The sequence below is a fragment of the Monomorium pharaonis genome, chromosome 5 (genome assembly GCF_013373865.1).
Source record: "Monomorium pharaonis isolate MP-MQ-018 chromosome 5, ASM1337386v2, whole genome shotgun sequence".
NCBI lineage: Eukaryota > Metazoa > Arthropoda > Insecta > Hymenoptera > Formicidae > Monomorium > Monomorium pharaonis.
In genome coordinates this window covers 9,682,667-9,707,695 of record NC_050471.1, presented here as the reverse complement: position 1 = coordinate 9,707,695, position 25,029 = coordinate 9,682,667, and the positions used below count along the sequence as shown (strand labels likewise).

The window sequence follows — 25,029 nt, the reverse complement described above, 5'->3', positions numbered from 1 at the left end:
CAAATATGTTTTTCAGAGTTTAGCGAAACTCTGAAGGTCGGGAGTCGACGTGCAGGGAGAACCGTAGCATGAAGCTTGCGATGCTACGGTTCTCGTAAGAGAAAGAGGAAAAGAGCTACTTAATAGACATTTCGCTTGGAAACAACGTACAGTACATCACGCGTGTAACGCGGTTTCGACAGCGCGCCGATACCAACGGGGGATCATTTCTCTTCCCTCGAATTCGTCTCGCCTCCCTCCGCCCACGATATGCAAATGTTCGTGATTTAATGGCAACGTCTTAGATGCATGCGAATCCTCGTAACATCCTCAGACGCGCGCGAAGACCTACGACACGTAACGACGACACGCTCGCGTCGCCGGTATCCCTCGCGGAGAAATGAGGGTCTTCTTGTCACACCTGCGACTACCGCGGCGGATAATTTACAAGATACGTGGACTTTGAATGCTAAAATTAAAGAAAATGATGAAATTAAGAAGAATTCATCTTAAATGAAAAGTTACATTTAGCGCAACTACCGAATGACAGCTAAATTATTTAGAGAGAGAAAAAATTTAAAAAGACATTAATTGTAAAATTTTATTCGCAACTTAATCTTTACAGAAAAAATTAAATTTGAAAAATAAAGCAGATTTTATTGTATGCAATAAAATATTTTTTACTATTCTTTTGTTAAAAAGGTTGTATGAATATATATGAAGTCAAAAGGGCCAAAATCAACCAGCGTTGGGTTACATTTTTTATTTTAAACTTTTTGAAGTAAAAGATACAATTGTATAATGCGATTATTGATTAACAGCAGATTATGCGGTTTGAATCTGACTGAATTTAATATTTATGAAGCCTGAAAGCTTAACGGCATATCGATTCATCAATTTAAAAACATTATCCTTTAGAATCAAATCCATATAAATGCAAATATACCATCCTGCAGAAGATAAATTCTTAACGAAGATATTTTGTAACTAAAATTTTTAAGATTAAGAAATGAATAAGGTATAAATTGGAAACTAACTTACACGTGTAAAATGCTAAAAATATATAAATTTATCAAGGATTAATGATAATAATTTCTTCGTATTTTTTATTTTTTTTATCATTTAAATACTTTATTATTTAAATGTTTAAATTTAATATTACATTGTAAAGCAACACACACACAAAATGGCATAACCAATCAGCAGACAATATTTTTAATTTAAAAGAAATTAAAGAAAAAACTACATAAAATACAATTATTGTTACAATTTTGATATTAAAACAAAATGCGCTTTTTAATATTATAAGATATGCTCAAATAAAAATTTTTAATATGAAAATAATGACAATAATGTATAACATTATTGTTATAACATATGTATGTTTACGCATTTAAAGAGCTGTTACCAACAATACAAAAAAGCATAAAGCCTAAAATAAACCACTAGTCAGAATTTACGTACTTTTTGTTAACAATATTGCGTAGCTTTTATGAAATCGTAAGAAAGGCATATAAATTATGCTTTAATAATGCAACCGGTATCTAAGGCCAATTGCAATGTGGAAAATTATAGCTTTATGACAAATAAAATTACGGTTTTATTGGAAATAAATTTTCAGCTTTATTGCGGGGAATTAAAATTTCATCTCGTGAAAACTGACGGGCACGCGAAAACAAATCTCTTTTTTATCGTGCCCATGAAAATCCTCCCGCGTTTCTTCCAGAAGAAGAAATACGATCTAGAAGTCAACTTTAAATCCGCACAAACATTTCGTGAAAGATGCATTACCTACAAAATGATTGATCTCCGCAATCAAGAACGCGAGGCTCAGTGTTAAATCGATTACTCCAGCAAAGTTTGGAGAAAATCGAAACGAACTGGCAACTCAAGAGTTTATCGCACTTATCGACAAGTTACTCCGCACGTTGATACGATTCGTACGCCTCAAACTTCGGGATGAGTTCCCCTTAATGCATGTATCTCATTTGACGTAAGTACATCTCAAGATAAACGTTTTATTGGGATCTTTAATCTGTATACGTTTCGCCGTACCATGAGAATCCCGAAGAGGGATGTAGGCTGCGAAGAGCTTACATGTGCGTCTGTAAACGGGGATTACGGGCAAGTTGCGAGTTACCCGAAAATCTGCTACAAGTCTCTTCTATTACGCTTTGAATCGAGTTTGCAACACACTTGAATAAGGATCGATATTCATGCTGACACATGAGGGGCACTGCTATTATATTAACTTCACAAAATTTGGTTTGTAGCCGGCGAACATTACTTCATCACTGTCTCCTTGCTTACCGTCAGTTAAGGATTCATTTAATCCTTCGTGCAATTATACATCTAAGTGTCTCGTTACTATGCGTATCCTCTCTATAATGAAATTTCTATTTAATTTTACAAGTAAAGTTTAGTTAGCATTAGTTTAAAAAAAAATCGTTTTTTTTTATAGTTGACATTTAAAATTATAGTGACATATAGAACATACAATTAAATAGCTGCAGGAGGTATGTAAATGCAAAAAGCGACTTTGTTACAAAAAATGGCATGATTATCACGTGAAGCGCATCAATTTTCAATTTCCATCTGATAAAATCAAATCAGACCGTGTTTTAATGTATGCAAAAAAACAACTCGTGCAAAAAGCGTATTTGGCCTAACGATACAAACGATAAGCGAAATCCCATAACGTCCACTATTGTTTGTTATCAGTCTTGTAAAAACTCATCTAACAATAACGGACGGAATTAATTTGACGCGGCATATGCTCGCGATAGACCAGCTTCTACGACGGGAAACTTTGAATATTCCTACGAAAATTGCATTTAATTAAAATCTTTTCGCGCCGGCGAGAATTTGCAGATACGCGATTCTGTATGACCCCCTCCTGACTTTCAGACCTCTCAGACTTTTAATAAAACACGTCTGGCACTCTCCTATGTAATGAACTCCGAGCAAAATATTTAATATAAAATATTTTTTGTAGCGAGAGAATTTACGGGCGGAAACCGACATATTGCAAATGAATTTCATCCTTCCTTGTTTATACCACCGTACACATATTTTCAACGCACAGAAATATTATACTTGATATCGCGTTTAACATAGCGCACTGATTGCATCATAATTATAAATTGTTTGTTGATGCGATTTCAGAAAGTTACGCAAGAATTACATGGAATACGTGATACATCATTTCACATTAACATTTATCCACTAGAGAATAATTGATACCAACGATGATACCAGCGGTGTGATAGTAGTAATCTATCTTTGCCTCAACATTTAATAATTATGAAAAGGTATTAAATACCGTTACAATGGAAATGTTCAAAATGTTTCTCATTTATTTGTCGATTTTGGCATGTTTTAAATTCTATTCAAGGGTGTATTTTTTTTAAATAATAAATAATTTTACATGTGTTAAAGTATTATGTATATGTAAATTAATTTATAAATATTATAAGTCAATTTATACACTTTAACATTTAGAAAATTATTCATTATTGAGTATACATACACAAAAATTATACAATGATTTTAACTATAATACTTTTAATTAATTCATTATTATAGCAAATATAGATACTTATTCCAGCGAACTTTATTATATTATATTAGAGAATTGATGGCATTCGTAAATAAAACTAAAATTATTAATTTACTTCTTATTGCAAATAATATTCTAATTTTTGTATCAAAATTATAATCGCAATTGTACATTATTGTTAATTCGAATTTTAACATTTGAATATTCGGTCTTCAGATATATCCGGGCAAGATCCAAAGCGTTTCGTGTGCTAATAACCATAATTAACTCGACTATCCGAACATCTGTCGAATCTGTCGAGAGATCATATGCATGTACCGTTCGTTCATGAATGAATTTTGTTCAATGTGATTTCCAATATACTGAAAACTTTACTTGACGCAAAATCCATCGGCTATCCAATTACCGACTTCGTGATCAACTTAAGGATTACTGAAAGTTTGCCGGGAAACGGAGTGAAATTCGACCGATCCGAATACTCTTACGCTTTGCGCATCGTTTCATATGAAGAACGATCGTGCGATTGAACGATGCTCAACTCTTACGACTTCGTGACGAAGTCGTTCGTTTATCAATCTTCCTGCCACCGGAAGGGAACGATTCGTTTGCAAAAATTCGCGAAGATTTTTCTGTGAATATATCAAATAACTGTCTAATTTATGACTTTATTAACTTCTTTCCCGAGTGACCTGTATGTAAGATTTTTCTTAATAAATTGAAATATATATCTAGAACATCATTTTTCTTTTATCACAGATTCTTTTAATTTTTTTATGCAGGTATTAAATACTTATATAATTATATAATTCTTCTTCAAAATTGATCAAACATTTTATAAACATAGTTTTAGGATAATATAATTTATGTTTGCTGTATCATGATATATTATGATCTTTAATAAGTAGAAGAAACTCACGTTTTGACAACATGTAGTCCTTACCTCTCGAGAAAGTTTGACAAAGCACAGGCAGAACTTGAACAGCGCATCGTGCGAACAATGGCATCGTCTTAGACGCCCGTCTGTCTTGCAGTGTCTTAAGATACGCTCGCCTTGGTGATTTATTGGCAAACACACGCTAAATTGACAGTGGAATTCGAACAGCTCGTAAACTCAAGATAGTTGTTGAAGAATTCTGTTCTGATTCAATCAAAGTTTTCATAAAAAATTTCAGGGCCATTAAATCAAAAGAAGAAAAACACAAATAGTAGAAATTTATATAAAAACTATATATTAGATATCTATTATATATATTATTTTTACAGCATTGTTTTGATGTATAATTCAGCTTGAAGCAAGAGAATAAACGAATTATTATTATTTAATTAGTAAAAACATATTTCTTATTTTAATGTAATAAACATCAAAAGATTATTCAAACTTTTCACATTTTTATTAATGTTTTAATAATTATTAAAACTATACTGACAATTTTTTAGCAACTCTATTAATGTTATTACAATAATAAAAAAAAAACATTCTTTATTAGTACAATATTTAGAGACCTTAAATGATCCACGAAAGTTCTTAAATTACTGTTCCTATTATGCAATTATAATGTAATATCATCATCGCTAATATAATGGCTATCGAAGAGATGTCCTTTCATCCTATTTAGAACAAAGGAACTCTCACGCACCACTCATGTATAGCTATCCATCTGGCTTTGACTACCTATATTATTTAATAGTTGATAAATCCGTGAAAAGGGTAATTTGAAATAAAAATAAAAATATTATGCGTTAAATAAATAGAGCTATAATTTATTTAAAATGTTAAAAATATGTTTTTTTTAATATGTGCACGCATAACTTTTATACTATATATTTGGTATTATATTGTAAAGCTTAATAAAAGTAATGCACAGAAAAAAAATGTAATACAGCCAATAACATATGTGATTGCGGGCTGCCAACTACATAAAATACTCAAAACAATAATATTTGCTATTAATGCAAGTATAATGTTGATACTGCAATAGCATATATTATTGTATTGAGTATATTTTTAATTGGCAGCCCGCAATAACATATCTTATTGAATATATTACTTTTTTTTTCAGTGTGGGATAAAAAGCAAATAAGATCTAAATTTTTCTGTTACAAAATGTTTAACTAAATACTCAATAGCTCTACTGATTAAAATTTTTTTTTTAATGTATAACTCTTTGTGTATTTAAAAAACTTTTAAATTCGAAATAAATGGCAAAAGAGAGATAAAAGACGACATGTATCACGGCGTTGTTTGGAATCGCCCATTTGAATTACATGCCAGTGCTCATGCAAATGCGATTTTTTGTGACACTAAAAGGCTGCTCTAAAACTCGACAACTAAAGAACACCGTTAGAAAATATTACCTTATGCGTGGAACGAAAAAATATTTGTTCCGTACATGTGCTTGAGCTTAAAAGCAGTATGTAGAGTTGCAGCAGATAGAAAAATAATCTAGCATTACAAACTTTCGCTGTCAATAGTTTCGTATGGAATGCAATAAAAGTAAAATCTTTTTATTACATGTATCAGTTCATACTAATAAGTAATATTTCAGGCAGGAAGTTTACTTAAAACTTTTGCAAAATTACAAAATATGTTATATCCACATGTGAAGAATCAGCGATAAAATTTTTGCATCTGTTATCACAAGTGTTATATGTGATCTTGTATCTCTAATCAATATCTGTCCCAAAGTTTGAGATCACGTTATATAGCATGTGTCAAAACTTTGTTCTCGTTGTGGATACCAAAGTTTATCAAGGTAGCTGCGACGTTTCCAGCCGTTGACTTGTTGTATTGTTATTGGAAAGTCGTTTGTCCACTTGAACTTATGCAACTGCTGTTAGTTACGGAGACGTTTGAAACTTAAAGCTCACGAAATCTTAAGCCATTGTAAGTTTAATACGTAATAACAACAATGTACAATAATGTCGCTTAATAAATTATTCGTAGATTATACGATAAGATATATTTTATTAGCACTGTACTCGGATAGCAATATACACGGATAAATCACTCACTAACGTATTAGACGTAACAATGTTAATGATTTGACACACAAAGCAATGCAAACGTAAACGAAGGGACAATTTCGTGACGCGTTCGTACTATTCGGTCGAAATTGCGAATTTCATTTCCGTACTGACGAGAAATGAAAGCGTACGATGGCTGCGGAGTGGTTGCGGTGTCAAACAACAATAACATTGCTTTGCAATATTTAACCTCATCGACTAAATGTTAATGCCGATAATTAGATTTCACATTTGCGGAACCGCGCGCGAAGTAATAGTAATTTTAACTTTCTCGCGTTTAAAACGGCAGTTTTGCGATAATGAAAATCCTCGTCGAAGTTCATTCGCATTACCCTTGCCGTCGTGCTTGCGAGAGCTTTTATCCTCTTAGTCCTATTTATTCAAATTAAATGCTCTGCTGTCTGTAAAACTTTGCCGTCACGAACGGACAACAAGAGCATCGAGAAAACGTGTATTTTATCATGTGGTACTGAAAGTAATTCGAGTACCGGCTCCTCTGAGCAAGCGGTTGCGAGATCGCAACTTGGGTGCGCTTTGCAACACACACACACACACACACACACATAATATATATATATATATAATGGCTGTTACACATTCTCACGGAATGTGCTATTCATCTCTGTCGACGTAGACTCATGAAGTCACCACGCAAAAGAGTAATTAAAATATAAAAAAGTGCGACTATCAGAGGAAGCAATTGTGATATGTGCATATATAATTATAAAAAATATTATATATAATTAGCTGAAATATTTCTTTTAATATTTATAATAGTTATAACCACAAATGTATAAAACATAAAACTTGCACATAATATTTGAAGTTGTCTTTCTAAAAAATAAAGGGTGTAAATAAATTTTATTTTACATTCTTTTATTATTCACTTCTCGCTTATGTTATCAGTTCTGGAACATGTATTATTGTATGTATATAATATTATATTAATATTACATGTCCCCCTTTTAATTTGTAATTCTTATTTCCCTTAAAAGAAGACAAACAGCTGCTATAATTTTACGATGGTCTTAAAACGTCCACTATAAATCTACCTTTTCCTTTTCGATACGTTTAAAAGACTAAAGTTACTTAGCCGAAATTTTGAGAGAATCGATAGCCGTCTTAATTTGACAGGTCTCGCGCTTGACGCGAACTGGACAAAGAGGCAAATCAAATAAAGCGAACGCAATTGAAGCGAACATTGTCAGCGCGATTATCCCAAGCGTCGTCGTTAGAACTATCGAATTATCGAATGAGCGCCGCGCTCTCGGAGACGCCTTAGTGAAGTTCCGGTCGTTGAAAGCGTAGCGCGTGTTAAGTGTCCAAGGGACCAGAGAATTAACATCGTTCCGCGTTGTTTCTGGCTGAATAAGCGAATCTTCTCTCTCTAGGTACTTCAGACAATTACTCATATTCGCATAATCTTGCATTGAAGAGGAGGCAAGGAGAGGGAAAAAATAGCGCTTGAAGAGAATGGCACTTTATTTCATCAATTTAGAGTGATAATCTACGGACTAATTTGAAGATCATTACACAATTTATTTTCAGCGTATTCTGTTATCGATCAATTCGGCCGTTAATTTGTTACTATTTACGTATTCTCGTTTAGTTAAAACACACGGTTTTAATCTTAAAATAAAATTTAGAAATCAGATAATGTCTATTATGACAATAAACAATTATATAATTTAATAACCGTATATAAAGTAATGGGTATTATAATTATTACATTTTAAAATTTAATAACTACTAAATATTATAAATAAACTGTAAAAAGGTAATAACGAATCTCTTTAATTCTTCTAATTGCTTGTAATTAAAAAAAAAACGAAATAAAGGAATTGTGATGGCACACACATACGCACACGCGCGCGCACACATTGATGCACTTTTTCAATTTATGCAAGACTATTTGCGAGAAAAGACGCGTCGTGAATACTATACTTTCAGCAACAAACGTAAACGCGTTTTCGCGTTCTCATTTGTGGTAGCATTTCCGCGAGGCTCACGGAAATCATAAAGAATTCAGAACGCGAACTACCAAGTATTGGTTAACTCAGGATAAGATGCGGGAACCACAGCGACGAACTTTTTACGACTCGCTTTAACTCGTAAAATCGACACCAGTCGTGCGTTACTGCGATTAACTCTTTCCTCACGAGAAACCCTAAACGCAACGTCGCGACATTCGCGATCGCGCTGGAACAGTAATTCGCCAACACTCGATCGAACGATTAAATGGACTCGGATGTAAGGGTGCTTTCATTCCTCTCACTTGGAAGAAAAAAAGTTATGGAAAATTACTAAACTTCTCTCGACCAGAAATAAGAAAAGTTCGCTGCGAGAAGATCGACATGTCTTAAGAAGATATTTCCTGTGAAAGACAGATCGAACAGGTAAGATAGACTTATTTAGATTCTGAGCAAAGCTCTCAGAGATTTATTTAAAAAAAATTATATCAGCAATGCAAATGAGGAAAAATCTAAAAACATGAATATTTGATAGTAAAAAAAAGTATCCTAAGAATTTTTCAAATTACAAAAATTAACATTAAAATTAAATTAGAAAGTTCAAAACGTGTATATATATATATATATATATTTGTTTATTTATTTATTTACGTATATATACACACACACATATATATATATATATACAAATGACACACATATAGAAATTTATATTTCTGAAAAATATGTAATTTTACTATTTATAAAGCTGATTATCTGTAAGTGTAATATATGTATAATAAATCGTTGAAGTGTACATATATCATTGATCTTCGTTGACAGTGTTGTTTTTCGGAAAACCATGATATATCGCAACGTAAACAAACTATTACATAACCATTAGCTGTTGCGCTCAATGTTTGAGAATCAGTCAACCGATTGACCTTTCACATCTATTTAGTTCATGAATCTCGAAGTTGCACTTCTAACAACAAGCACTGCACTTGCAACTTGAAGCACCAACGTTCAACTTCTAACTATACCTTACCTTAGATTTGAAGTAATAATTGAGGTTAAATTTGCAAGTAACAAAATACAAAAGATATATCACAACAAAATAAAACACTTTAATTTATTGCACGTTAATCTCTTCTCAAACATATATGTTTATTTAATAGAATATTATATTTCTAATGCTATTTGGAAAACTTGCGTGTATGCATTGCATTATTTATAATTGGCTTTTTGACGGTGCCTACATTCTTTGAAACTTTTTAAATAATATAAAAAATATTAATTTTTAATCTTTTTATTTTATTTTTGTTCAGAATCTCTTTGCTTCACAAAAGCCATATGGAATTAACTTATAACAGTAAATTTCACAGTAACAGTTTAATTTAATAATATATAAAAATTCTTTTTTTATTTTACTTCACTAGCCGGTCAGTCACTATCTCCATAATTGTGGTATTCAAATTCGTTTATCTCAGCTTGCTCAGCTTCGATCTCTTTCATATACAGACTTAGGTATCGATACTTTATATCCTGCTCGTACGTGACCCATTTCTCTCTGGGTAGATATCTCCTCAGGAAACTTAGTTGCAGAGCGCGTATGATCCTGCAAAGCATGCAAAACTGTTACATGCCTTCGTTCAAGAAGCGCCTGAGTAGCATAATGGAAAAATCAACTGCGTAGTCGCAGAATATTCTCGGGGCTTGTAATGTAAAAGGGTATAGGAATCTCTCTTGTTAATTCGCAGACAATGAAAACCTCCAAGATTATAGAAAAATGTGAGCGCTAGAAATAAAGCGACTCCATCGTTTGTCCTATACCGTAAGTTGCTCGTAAAACGCCGCTATCTCTATAACCGAGTTTCAAATTAGAGGACCTCGTTAGACGAATTTTACATTTAATGAAAGAGACGTCTTAACAATTCTTTGAAGCGCCACGCCACACGTTGCATCGGACGCCATCTTCGTCCGGCCGACATATAATTACATATGCATTATAAATGTCAAAGAAACTATGTGAACTACAAGCACCGTGTCATGCTTAACACTTATCAATTATTAAAAAAAAAAAAAAACAAATATTAATTTAAAACTAACCAAATTTTTTTAACTAAATTTTTTTTATTGAAGCGAGATCATATTTAATCGCAATATAATTTCTATGAAATATTACAGAAGTTTTATTTTTTCTTTTTATTTGGAAGATCTAAAAAATATGTTTGTAATATTATATTTCTTTATATCTTCTCTATTTTATGAAGTTATTTATGGATACTAAAAAAAACTGGCTGTTTTTATTATTGAAGGGCTACATTAAATTCATATTACCTGAAATTCCTGGCGTCCAGTACATCCTTTGGCAGTCGACGCAGTGCTGCACGTACAACAGGATCATTGTAATATATGAGGTCGTGTGTGTAAAGTCCGTATCTGTTGTATCCCGCCCAATTGAATATAAATTTTCTAAAATTATATTCCCAGCTCTCTCCGCATTCTGATTGCGGATATTGTTTCTGTGGGAAATTCCGTAACTTCAGATTTTTTATTAATTTCCAAGAAAATTTCATACTGAAAAAACCACAAATTCACTTGTACGGACACGTGTTAAAACTCTAACCTCCTTAATAGCAATTGCGTTAATATATTAAAATGAAGATCATGTCTCTCGCAGTTGTTTCAATCTTTCGTACCTATGGAAATTATTTTATAAGCTTAATTGTAATATTATCCGATTGGTATAACTAATCAGTGAAAAATAGGTAGAAATGGGTAGAGTTAGAGAAATTGCTTGCGCATAGAAAAGTTGAAAATAAAATAGATATTAAAAGCACAATATATGGCATTACAAACAATATTTAAAAATAGCACAGCATAAATAATTTTAATAAGAACATATACTTATTAATCATTAAATTAATAATTTATGATAGTTAAAAGTTGGTCATTGCTTATTGAACACCGTAAATATCTGCTTGTGTATTTGCTGGAAATCACGAATGCTTTGATTTATCGCCGATGTTCCTTTCTGCGAGAGTTGCCGCTGAGGCTTTTCATCTTTTTGTTAGATATATTACCATTTCATACGCTACTTTTTCACAATATTTCCGTCGTGTAATTCATATATATCAAACCGCGTACGCGCATGTAATTTTCTGAATGTCCGAAACGTGATGTTCAACCATCAGGACTGTTTTAAACAGAGAAAACACTTCCGCTCTGCACCTCGCATCGTGCTCAATGCGCTCTGATGAGTTGCATAGTTGCGACGTCTCTACGTAATGCTCAACGTGACGAAACTTTCCAATATTTTATGTCCGACTACGTTGAAGCGTAATTAGATCGTAAAATATCCACAATATAGAAAATTAAACTATATATTATTTTAAGTGTAAATAAAAATTATTTCACTTTAAGTCACAATTAAATTGTATTATGTACAATTACGTAATAATGAATCTTTAATTGCAATTTCAATAAATTATAGTCGCAATTTTTGAATATATTTAAAATGTATAAAGTATATCACAAATTTGGAACATGGTATATATTTGTATCAATTTACACAACAAAGTTATTCTTTTAATCCTAGAGAAATTTATAAACTCTTAAATTTAACTGGATTAATAAGTTGTTTACGTTTATGAAAACTTGAATATTGTTATATACTTGAATATCACCTAAACAATGTGTTTTTGTCCAATGTACAGACATTTATCCCGTCTTTTTATTATTGCCGTATTCGGAGTATAAAACTTCGCGCATCGTAATTTTTGTTAAAGTGATAAAACTGAGAGTAGGAATCGCATTCCAATGGCACCGCACCCAGTACTACAGCTTCTTACGATCGTCGAACGTCACGGAGTGGAGAGGATAACATTATCCCAATGCACTGGCGAGGATTGAAGTCAAGAAGGAAGTCTCTTGCATCCATAAAGAACTCGGTGTGCTGTAAGAGTTTCAAATTGCGAAATTTCGATGAGATGAGACTCCTGTCGAGAACAGTGCCGATTCCGGTAGCGCGGTCCTCGTAAGAACCTCATGCACCATAAAACTTGCTTGAAAATTTTTGTGCGTCGCATATTTTGTCTCTCCTCGAAGTATCTACCCTTCGATTTTCATCCCGTTGTGAAATATCGATCGATAGCGCGGCTCCCGTCCGGACGCAAGTCTCATCCCTTTTTTTTTACGACCTTTTTTTACACAATCTTTCACGTTCATACGCGCCTTTATTCGGTGGCGAAAGTAATCGCGTTTAACCACTATTCCAAGAAAAACAATAAGTCGTAATAACGTTAAAATGACATAAAAATAAATCGTGGTTAATAAAAAATTGATTTTAGGTATGATGTATGCATACAAAAAGTAATTTGGGTATAATATATGTATAATCATAATATAATATAAAAATTGTATAATTTAATGTTGTAATAAATAAAAACTTTTTAAATTTTTATATATTACATTCTTAGCAGCTTGTTATTGGCTTTAATTTATTTTAATTGTCGTTAATAATTTAAAATTTATTAACGACAATTCGCCTCAACTCTTTAAATTACAATCAATGAAAAATCAGTGAAAATACACTGACTTTTAGTGATATAATTATAACTTATTAATCAGTAAAATAAATACAGTAATCTTTTAATAATAACACGCTAATTCTAAGTCAAAATTACTAAAAGACAATAAATACTCATTAATTATCGCAGCTATACCATTACAAATCAGTATACACAGCAATTGTCATTTAGAAAGAAAATTTTTAGAATTAGAAATAGCTATGCCCCCTCCCCCTGCCACGCGTTGCTGTGGCTCTCTATTCTTATGCTACGTTTTTTTCAAATTTTCTTTGCTTTCGTTGTTTAACTTTCAAGAGCCTTGCTTCACTGTTGCTCTTTTTATTTTATTTTTGAATAATCATTTATTTATCTTTAATAAATCTAATATTCATTTATTCACGTACTTCTAATTTTTTTTTCTAAAAGCTGCCATGGATTTAGAAATCCATTCAAAAGACTGTTTTAAATAAGTTCCTTTTTTTCAATAAAATAAAAGCCATCTTTATTTTTCTTATTACCTTAATTTAAACACAATAAAAACATTCTTCGCCTCTCCTCGTCTCTCCTGGTCTTTACCCGTCTCTCCCCGTCTCTCCCCGTCTCTCCCGGTCTCTCCCCGTCTCTCCCCGTCTCTCCCCGTCTCTCCCCGTCACTCCCGGTCTCTTTCCGTCTCTCCTGGTCTCTTCCCGTCTCTACTCGTCTCTCCCGGTCTCTCCCCGTCTCAATGGGTCAAAATTTCAATAATATTAATAAAAAATTATTTTTTACACTTAAATTATGGCTATTATTTTTGAAACACACGTATTTTCAAAATCAGACCCCATAAAAACACTCTCGGTTACGAATGCAACGTTGTGTCAAAATTTCAAAGCAATCGGTGAAAAACTAAACGGAGATCTTAGATGACGAACAAACATTTACATTTTTATTTATATAGATTTTTACATTTCTTTCGTAAAAAAATTACAAAAAAGATTTTATTATGAAGTTTTATTAGGAAACATCTTGGACAACATTTTACGGAAATGTGATCATAATTTTAGTGCTATGTAGGTCAGCACAGTGACATTTCGGTCAATAATTACTCGTGCCGGAAATGAAACGACGGCCATCTTGCATCTGCTGCAAATCGAACGAACTGGTAAATCGAGGAAATTAACCATAGCAAAGAGAAATTTGATTTCTCTGGGAAAATTGACGATTTCTCGAGAATGCGAATTAATTGGTTTGAAAGTCACGATACCAAATAACAAAAACAAATAGAGATTGCACGAGAATAAAGGATTGCATGAGAAATATAAAAAATTTAGAATTATAATAATAACATACAAAATTAAAATTTTGGAAAACATTTATTATAATATATATATTTGCTTAAAAATATATAATGACAATATTAATATTATTAATGCCATTTTAAGGAAATTATGCCAATATTGGCAACTTTCTTATACAATTCGTCCTATACGTGCTTAGGACAATAATTTTAAGTTTTAAACAGATTCCTGGGCCATACGATACTGAAAAACACTTCCGCGTTCTGTAAAATTATGCAGACTTTTGTCAGATTTTGAATCTTTATATTTTGATGCAAATCCTGCTGTTAGTTGTTGACAACCGTAATTTTTTGTATAAACTGAAAATCTATCAGCTTGCTTATCTTCGCAAACGGAACCGTAACCACCACCACCTGGAGTTTCCATAACAAACTTATCCTGTAAAGAAAACGTGTTTATGTGTTTAAAGTTTATGTATTTCTATTTCTCACACACACACACACACACACACACACACACAATTAATGTTAATTTTTTCAACCAACGTTTTTATAACTTAATTTTATAATTTTATTATACTTGAGATAAAATGCGTATGTTATATACGTATAAAATTTTTTAAATGTAAACAATGGCTCTTTGCATGTAAAATTCATATTACCATTATGCATTTAATGTTATTACAAATAAGGATATATTCTGTTATATATGTTTCTAACATGCTTTAATATTTAATATGTCTTTAGCAGATGTAAATACATATATTGTATTTCAGACAATCGCCGACTGTGAATTCATTATTATTAAATTACGAGTTTATAATTATTGAATGTGCTGAGAAGAGACAAGCAACGAGGAATGATCATGTTACGCGCGGCTTTTTGCACGCCTATATAGTCAACTTTTGACTAAACTACTGCAAACTATTCCATCGAAACTACGAAGCAATACCGTACCGCAAAATAATGTCATTAAAATTTTTGGAAAATTGCATTCTCTTCCTTGCCGTAAAATCATATCGCATATTAATTGAGATTTATAGCATAAATCACATGGTGTAAAAGTAAAATGCAATCACATTTGCATACATAGTCTTTAAAAATTATCTGTACTAAAAATCAATAAAAGAACCAATTAAATATTTAATATATTTATAATTTACTACTTAATTATAATACGCATTTTAAAATAGACTTTGTATTTGTATTAACACATTTTTAAAAAACTACATATAATAAAAAGTATTAAAAGTATTAAAAGTATTAAAAGTATTAAACACATAAAGATGTTTCTTAGAAATATGTTAAAACAAAAAGGATATTAGCGCCTTTTGTACACTTTTAAATGTTCTTTTAACTAAATATACATTTATTATTTACTGCTGAATTAGATACTACTTAATAAAACAAACTTTTTATTTAAAAGATAAAATAAATTATTTAAAAAATATCTTTATATCCATATACATATAAATATTACTTAACATTGTAATTAAAAAATAATTAAACAATAATTATTACGTAATCGTAAAAATTTTAATTTAGATAACACAAGACATGTTTAACTTAGATTCGTTTTTAGTAAATCTTACGTTTAAAAAAGCGTGAACATATAAATTAAAATCTTTTTTCTTTAATTATCTAAACAAATCAAATATTTATCAGTATTAATACAAATGCAATGTTTAATTTCCGAGAAATAAGGGAAATAAAAATAAGTTGATATAATTTATTCTAATACTTTTGATTATATTACTTTTTTAATAAAACTTGTAAAATATATTGGCTTTTTGCAAAAAAAGATGTTATTTAAAATTACTTACCCCCGCATAAACTGGAACGGCAGCTTTCGGGCCTAAATTAATCCGTCTGCCATCAGCTCGCACCAAAATATTTAAACCACACGCTCCAGCCTCACCACCATTATGTCCAGGCGGATGATACACTCTCCGCTCGGTTAATACAGATAAAGTCATTGGAGCTCTGCAAACAAATATTTAAAAAAATTTAAAAGTAAAACGTAAAACTTATTTGCTAATAGTTATTTTTTATTATCTTCAAAACAACTTTTTAATATATTTAAAAAATTTTATATAAATAGCTATAACACTGTAGAAATTTGAAACTTGCGGCGCATCATTTCATTTAATAGCATTTAATCACCTAAATATCATTTCACGTATAGCACCATCGCCACCGATATACGCTCCATTACCACCACTTCCGAATCGAATGGAGAAGCGGTTTAGTATAATTGGATAGCGAAGCTCCAGTATTTCTGGATCTGTGATTCTCGTATTCGTCATGTGCGTATGAACGGCACTTCTGCCGTGCCATGTTGGTCCCTAAAGAAACACAAATATGTTTACTAAAGAAATATGTATGTAATGTACCGTCAAGCTTAAATAAAATATAAGATGCGTGTTACATCTTTTTTATCTTACATTAATTTTTACGATATTAAAAGAATACTAATTATAATAATTTAATCAAGTTAATGAAATTACTATATTTTCTAATTTTATAAAATTCAGACCTTTTTTAAATTAATGATTTATATAATTTATATAATTTATTAATCACAACTTATTTCAAGGGTAATATATTATCTTATAATCTTTTCTTCTTACTGCTCCACTGCCACCGGCAACTGTTTCGTAATAACCCCATTCCTCAGTGCCAAGGGTAACGTTATTCATACAACCCTGAGAAGCCGCACAAATTTCGAAAGCTGCCAAAATTACGTCAACAATACGCTGAGATGTCAAGACGTTGCCGCCCACTACGGCAGCATCATCCGAGGGATCAAGTAATGATCCTTCAGGGATAATTATTTTTACAGGCTTCAAACAACCCTACAGAAAACATCGGGATAATATCAATTCAAATTTATTGTTAGAAATCTAAAAGATATTAAGAAGATCAAAAGAGATATTACCTGATTTAAAGGTATGTTTCGATTAACCATACATCTCAAACAATAAATTATAGCAGACAAAGTTATAGCGCGCGGAGCGTTGCAATTACCCCATACTTCACAACCCGTTCCACTGCAAATTTAGAATGCCATAATGTATTGTCTTGTCAATTGTATTTGAAATTAAAGGACTGCAATAATGAGCATATTTAAAAGATATCTGTTATTGCTTAATTTATTGCGATATGGACCATCTGGTCTGTCTTATGAATGTCTTTAAAAAGTTTATTTTCTTTGTTTTTACAAAATATGAATTAACCTACTGTTACAACAAGCCCTTGAATTATATAGCATAAAATTTTTCAAGAAACAATGAGAAAATTATTGTACTTTTTAATAATTATTATTTATGGAAGAAAAAAATGTCACCGTTTAGAAAAGCAATAAAATAAAGAAACTAATTTTCAAGTATTAATTTAAAACATACCTAAAATCGAAAACCGCTTCGCCCTTGTTTATATCAAGATCAACGTGTAATTTGATAGGACTACCGTTATCAAGATAATCAATAGCACTGATATCAGTTTCCTTTCCTCTTTGCTTTTTAATCTTCGTGCCAATTGATTTCAACATTTCTCGAACAGCGACTTCAGCATTGTGTTGAATATAATCCATGTATGCTTGAACTACTTCAAGACTGTATACATCAATTAGTTCATTTACTAGTTGAAAACCCTTGCAGAAAAGAAAAACACATTATGTATATAAAAATATATTTAGCCTAGTAAATAGCAATGAATTTGAATAAATTTTATTTAAATTCCATGTTTTTTATTTATTAATTTATAATTATATATATTTTATTTATAATTATATAAAGGTTACTTTTTTATTTGCTGCGATCTGAGCTTTAAGATCACTGATGTTGTTCAAAAGGTTTCTGGTTCCCGAACTTCCCGGTATTTTTCCAGGTGCCATCAAAGCATCTGTTAGTTCCTTTTCTCGGAATATTCCTTTATGTACCAGCAGAAAACTTTTGAAAACAGCGCCTTCCTATAAAAAGTATAACTTTCATACATAAAAATATATAATTCTTTTAAAATTTATTCGGAAATCGCATACCTGACTTAAACTTGTTGAATGCGGTGGCATGGAGCCTGGCGTGATACCACCAATATCAGCATGATGACCTCTGCTGGCTACGAAGAATACCGGTGTAGGCACATCTCTATGAAGTATACATATATACATACAAAAAAATTAAGTTAATAAATTTTAAAATATCTTTTGATTTCTTTTCTTGTTAGAGTAGTGTAATAAATAGGGCATTAATATAATGTTTTCTTAAAATAATCTCTTTTATGTAGAGCACAGGAAATACACAAACCTGTAAAACACTGGCGTGATAACTGTCAAATCTGGAAGATGGGAACCGCCTGCCAATGGATGATTAGCAAGAATGACGTCTCCTGGCGTAAACTTGCCATTGAATACTTTCATCTGGTATTGCACGGTTTCTTGCATGGCACCCAGATGCACCGGGATATGAGGTGCATTTGAAACAAGACCACCGTCAGGACCGAAAATCGCGCATGAGAAGTCCAATCGTTCTTTGATATTAGTAGAAATCGAAGTTCTTTGAAGTACTCTGCCAAAAATTGAAAACACAAATATTACATTGCAATTAAAACAACATTAAAAAATATATTTAAAATTATTTATTTCAATGCACATACCGACCCATTTGTTCTGCAATGCTCATGAAACGATGTGAAAAAATACTGAGCTGAATACTGTCGAGATCCGTGGTGACTTTCGTTCGCTGACCCTGTCCAATCGTAATTTTTACATCACCGCGGGAAGTGATTTCCGCGGTACAGTCTGGCTCCACTAAAAGCGTGCTCAAATTATCCATGATAATAACGGGACCGTGTAAAATATCTTTAGGGGATAATGAATGTAACTGATAGACGCCTGTTTCTTGATAGCCACCTTCGAAGTACACCATAGTGGTCTAAACAAATTCATATTTTCAAAATTTTAGAATTTACCTTGATTAGTAATAAGAAGATTCAATATTATTTAATCGAATTTAATTTGGAAATATACCTTTTCAGCTTTTGGTGAAGTTTGTGAAGGAGACAATCTGGGATCCTGTGGAGTTTCAGTTTTCCCAGTTCCTCTAATTCTCACATCATCAACTAAAATCTTGCGATCTGGTATCGTAAAACCAAACTCCGTCTTGTATCTAATTATAATTGAGAAAAAAAAATTGTAAATAATTAAATAGAGAATTTTGCTTTTAAATCAAACGCTCACCTTTCTAGGAAAGTAGCGAGGAAGTCTCCATGCCTGGTGGTGGTGGTCATTGAATTCTGACTTGCTGGAGTGCACATTAAAGCGCAGTCAGTACCCTCGTAACGTAAGTGCAGAAATGGTTCCGTTTTTATTTGAGAATCAGCAAATCCTTGTGCGCGAAGTCTACTTCTAACTTTGGCTTCCATCACGTCCAAACGATCATCCAAACGGGTGAAACTTTCTGCAGACGCGGAAAGAATAGTAATATGAAAGATCGCAGAGATAATTAAAGAGAATCCTCAGTTTATTGTAAATTACCATAATTGTAAATTTCGGCGCTTGGTTCTTGTGCTTCTTCAACAACATCTGCCAATGCCATTCCATAAGCTGACAAAATACCGGCATACTTATGGACAAAAACCGTGCTTATGCCCAACGATCGAGCAATTGCACAAGCATGCTGTCCGCCGGCGCCGCCAAAACACGCAAGAACATGACGCGAAGTGTCATAACCCTTTGCCTATTTCAAAAAAAAAAAGGAAATAATATTAGAACAATTACAAAATATGTTATACATAACGGAATTTTCTCTTAGAATCTATCTTCAAAATCATATTAGTTATGGGACAATATAGATTTCAAAAAATTTTAGTACATCTTTTTATTAAATTTTACTAATTTTAGTAATTCTTCAAATTCTATATTTCCATGTTGTTTCACAATTACCATGTATAATTGAAAATAAATTTTTTAAAATGTATATTCATGTATTAATAGCAACACGACTGCATTACATAGAAAAATTATATATAAATAAAAATATAAACTTGATTTAATCATACTTGTGTTAGAGCACGAATCGGTCTGCACATGGTCTCATTGGCGACTCTGATAAATCCCATTGCTACCTCATCAACCGACATTAATTCATCCTTCTTTAGAAATTCATTGATCTGTGACATGTAATATGTAAATTTAAAGTAACGTAAACTATTTTTTCTCGAGTTAAAGATTTATTTTTTTACAAAATATAAGACTAAATGTAACTAAATGTTTTTATAAATATTTTTTGCGCAGTGTGAAGAAAATTACCTCGTAGGTAAGTGTTGCAAACATACTCAACGTACGAGATACGTCGAGAGGCTCATTTTCCTCTGGTCCAAAAATTTGAGGAAAGTATTCAGGCAGCAGACGACCTAGAGCGAGATTGGCATCCGTCACAGTCAGCGGGCCATCTTTTTTGTAACACGCAGGTCCAGGATGGGCCCCTGCGCTCTCAGGCCCAACTTCGAAGAGACCTGACCTGAAGAAAAGCATCGATCCACCTCCCGCCGCAACAGTATTGACATCCAACTTTAACCCAATTTTTCTTATTTCAGTAAAATACTCTCTTCGTGAAAAAACGCACGCAAATTAATATTTTTAGAAAATCCAAAGAAGCCGATATGTATTTCAAATCTACGAATAATATTTTTGATAAAGAAGAATGATACCTGCGGAGCTTGTATAGTAATGCCTGCTGTGGTGCTCTCATAAACATGCTCGTAACTTCCTCCGTATCGACTTACATCAGTCGATGTACCGCCCATGTCGAATCCGATCACTGGTAAATCAGTCTCCTTTCCATAAGTCGTCATCGTGTATCCAACGACGCCACCAGCTGGTCCAGAAAGTATAGCACGCGATCCATTAAAACTTTAATGTAACAACAAAATATAATGTTGCTTAACTTTATACAATAATATGAAAAAAATATACTCAAAATAATAAAAACTTTTTTATAATTACGAATTCATAGGTGTTAATCCGCCGTCGCTCTGCATAAACAATACATTCACATCCTTTAAGTTATCTTTAAATCCTGAAGAGAAAGCCTATAAAAATATTCATTATAGTTTAGAAATATGTTTAAATATATTTTTTAATTATTATTCTTAAAAAAAAGGAAAAGAAATAAAAAGAATTTTACAGGTAATTATAAAATAACTCCAATTTCATATACGTAATATAAAGATAACATTACTTGTAAGTAATTTTTAATGTGTGGCGTCAAGTAAGCATCTACACACGTTGTAAAGCCTCTAGGAACCATTCTTGTCATCGGCATCACCTCGTGGGAAAGAGATATTTGAGGAAAACCTGCTTCTCGTGCTAATTCACCAACTCTGATCTCATGGTCCGCATAACTATATCAATATAAATGCAATAGTAAAATTCGAATAAGTATATAATTGAAAGATTAAAATAAGCATCATAAGCAGAGCATGCTCTTAAAAAATATTCTTCAAAACATTTTTTCAAGTTACTTTTGATTCAAACTTTTAAAAATTTCCAAATTTTAGTTTCTTCAAACAGATGCATTTGTATTTTACTAACGTGTAGCTATGTGCCAGAACGACAGCGAGACTGTCTATTCCGAGATTACGAAGTGTCTTCAAATCTTCCTTCAATTGTGCCTCATCGAGTTCTTGAATAACAAACAGATCCTCACCGGTAGAACCTTTCACTTTTCGCCACGACTGATTTTCCATACGACAACTTTCCGGCAGAGCGGGAATTACTCTACATTTTACTCCTATTACATATTGGTATAAAACCTGTGGCATTACTATTTCCTGTAAATATTGTTTATAAAAAATTATTATATAAAATAATAGAATTCCCAAGCAGAACAAATATCATGACATTAAAATGTAGTGTCAAAATAACTCCCCCCCAAATTTATTAAAAGTTATTTTTAATAATATTTTAGATCAGTTATAATTTTAACATCAATAATAAATTTTAGCAAAAATTTAATTCTGCACTATAAGTAACGTTACAATCTGTAACATTACTTTAAATGTGAATACAATATTTGATGAATTCTATACGAACCAAATCGAAAATATTTGGCCGAGACTGATTACCGATGTATAAAAGATCCGTAAAACCTTCATTTGTTAATAAGGCCATTTTCGCGCCTTTTCTTTCCAACAGCGCATTAGTGGCGACCGTCGTTCCCATTCTAATCCATTCTATATTAAAAGTGTCAATTGCGCCATTTATTTTGACGCCAGTTTCCTGAAATCAATAAACACACATATAATTATAAATTTAAAATGTTAAAACTATTTTTTTTACAAAAACTTTATAAAATATTATATCTACATATCCCAATTATCCTATTTTATATGTGATATTATCTATATCTTTGCTCACTGATTTTTTCATGTAACTTTTTTAATTACATTAATACTTAATTTTTTACAAATTATTTCTTACAAATTACTGGTTACAATCTATTGTCGTAGTAAAGAAAAATAATTTTAAAAATAGAAAGAATGTTACTTCCTATCCCTAACAAATTTTGTTAATAAATTACAAATTGTATAATAATTATAAAACTATATTTTCACAAATTTTAATTGTTTATAACGTACCTCTGTTAATATTCTACGAATGCCTTCTGTCGGCGCGTCGTTATAATTACTAGGATCTACCGAGAGTAATTTCATAACTCGGATTTTGCCTTTAGGGCATCTAGCGTATATATCAGTGAACGTGCCTCCACGATCTATAGAGAATTGGAATTTATCGTCTCCCATTGTTGGCCGTGGATAAAACTAATAACAAAAGTTTAACATGTTATACTATAAACAATTTATTTCATAGATTACTTTATGCAAATTAGAATGTTTCTTTATTCATTATTTTAATGTTAATGCCGTATTTAAAATAATCTTAAAATAGTCTAATTCTTCTATCTTAAAATTCACGTTTTATTTTACAATATAATAGTATCATCATTTGTTTATATGAGAAGAATAATATAAAATGATAAATTAAAATAGCTTTTCTGATAAGAAAACTAATCAATATTTGCATAAGAAAAGATTTAATTATATTTAATAAAACATTTTAGGAGTGTATTTTTTTCGCTTTTAACACAATATATATGTATTTCGAATGTATGATAAAACGGATATTCTCCTTTTGGGAATATCTTTATTTATGAAATATAAATATTAAAACAAAATCGTATAACGTTAAACAAATATAAATTACTTAAGATTACTACATATTAAAAAAAATTTTTTTTTTAATATTTTACATTGATGCTTATATATATAAAATAAAAATTGTGTTAAAATAGAATATATTAGTTTTAATGCGTAAATAAAGTACTCAGTATTTTTACGTCAGCTGTATTTCTACATAGTCTACATTAACACGTCAGAAAAATACCACTGTCGATAATAATAATTACTGCTATGATATGCAATTTTGTTATAACACAATAATATCACGTAGAAATAGCGATCAATACATATCACACAATAATATATCACTAATATCTTCTTGACACTACATTTATATCTGTTTTCAGCGACAGTGGTTCTACAGCACCAGTCTGTAATATTGGAGCAACTGCCACTAGTAGGGAGCACGAGGAATATCAACATCAAGACTTCCATGTGAAGGTTCTCAATCAAAACTCAACTAGTAAAGTTAGTACATTACATAATTGCATATAACAATGTTTAATTTAAAATTTAATTGTAGGAAGCAAATTTATTACGTTTCTATTATAAACACGATTGGATTAAAGAAAATTTTCCAATAATAAATAATACAAAAAATTGCATAAAATCGCAAGAATTATATATACATTTTTTTTCTGTTATTATATATATATATACTAGAAAAAATAGCAATTTATATTATTCCATAAAATACAATACTATTTTTTAATTAAATTGATTTTTTTGGTTATGTATTTATTTAAAAATTATTTAATAGACAAAAATTTTAGAATATCGAAAAAATTAATAAAATGCTTCACTTATTAATATATAATTATAATATAATTAAAAATTATTGTAAAATACATGTTACATAAAAATAATTCAAAATTGATTACAATGAGTATCACTGATGAAGAGACTGCGCACAAAATACAAGCCGCTCCAGACAATATATCGGGTGTACAAAAAGTAATATATTTATAAGCATAATCTTTTTATTATTTTAACATAATCTTTCCATTAAAAAATAAGATGCTATCAATTTTATAATTACAAATCTTTTAAATGTTATTTAAATTAACTTAAAAATACATCTACACACTTATACATTACATTAGAATTGTGTTTTAATGTGTTAATAAAATAAAATCTCTAACATTTCTTAAACATTAAGATTTAGCAAGAAAATATTTCTAATATTAAATTTGTTTCTACAGTGGAAAAGTTTAGTTATCTGATAAAACGTTTCAAGGATTTTTTAATGTACATAATCTAAAACTCACCAGTCAGAATAAGATAAGATTGCTTTATTTATGACTATAATTTCGTATACAATCATACTCAAAATATTTCTAAATCAAATTCTTTCCATCATTTTTTATCATGAATAAATTTCTTTTATTTATGTAACGATCATACATTTTCCAAAATAGATGTTACAACAATTTT

General features: G+C 31.1%; 2 protein-coding genes across 6 annotated transcripts; both read right to left on the bottom strand.

The window, feature by feature from the left end:
- Positions 1–9,570: 9,570 nt before the first annotated feature.
- On the bottom strand, positions 9,571–11,949 carry LOC118645880 (cytochrome b-c1 complex subunit 7-like). The gene is made up of 2 exons (XM_036287743.1): positions 10,852–11,949; positions 9,571–10,129 (listed from the first exon to the last, which is right to left on the bottom strand). Exons 1-2 carry the CDS (start codon positions 11,088–11,090, stop codon positions 9,955–9,957), a joined length of 414 nt encoding a protein of 137 aa, XP_036143636.1. The 5' UTR covers positions 11,091–11,949; the 3' UTR covers positions 9,571–9,954.
- A 2,466-nt stretch (positions 11,950–14,415) lies between these two features.
- On the bottom strand, positions 14,416–24,013 carry LOC105830384 (5-oxoprolinase). 5 transcript variants are annotated; one of them, XM_012669677.2, is made up of 22 exons: positions 23,925–24,013; positions 22,996–23,178; positions 22,451–22,636; positions 21,950–22,188; positions 21,597–21,759; positions 21,362–21,447; positions 21,067–21,268; positions 20,666–20,926; positions 20,416–20,526; positions 19,892–20,093; positions 19,595–19,814; positions 19,385–19,523; positions 19,012–19,289; positions 18,663–18,923; positions 18,398–18,503; positions 18,161–18,328; positions 17,763–18,010; positions 17,297–17,408; positions 16,989–17,213; positions 16,522–16,703; positions 16,182–16,341; positions 14,576–14,797 (listed from the first exon to the last, which is right to left on the bottom strand). In XM_012669677.2, the coding sequence occupies exons 2-22, from the start codon at positions 23,158–23,160 to the stop codon at positions 14,576–14,578; spliced, it is 3,936 nt and encodes a 1,311-aa protein (XP_012525131.2). In that variant the 5' UTR covers positions 23,161–23,178; positions 23,925–24,013. The 5 variants fall into 5 exon arrangements, with proteins under 5 accessions (XP_028045500.2, XP_012525131.2, XP_012525127.2 ...); XM_012669673.3 differs by having other exon boundaries at positions 23,741–24,008; XM_012669674.3 differs by having other exon boundaries at positions 23,754–24,008.
- Positions 24,014–25,029: the final 1,016 nt, after the last annotated feature.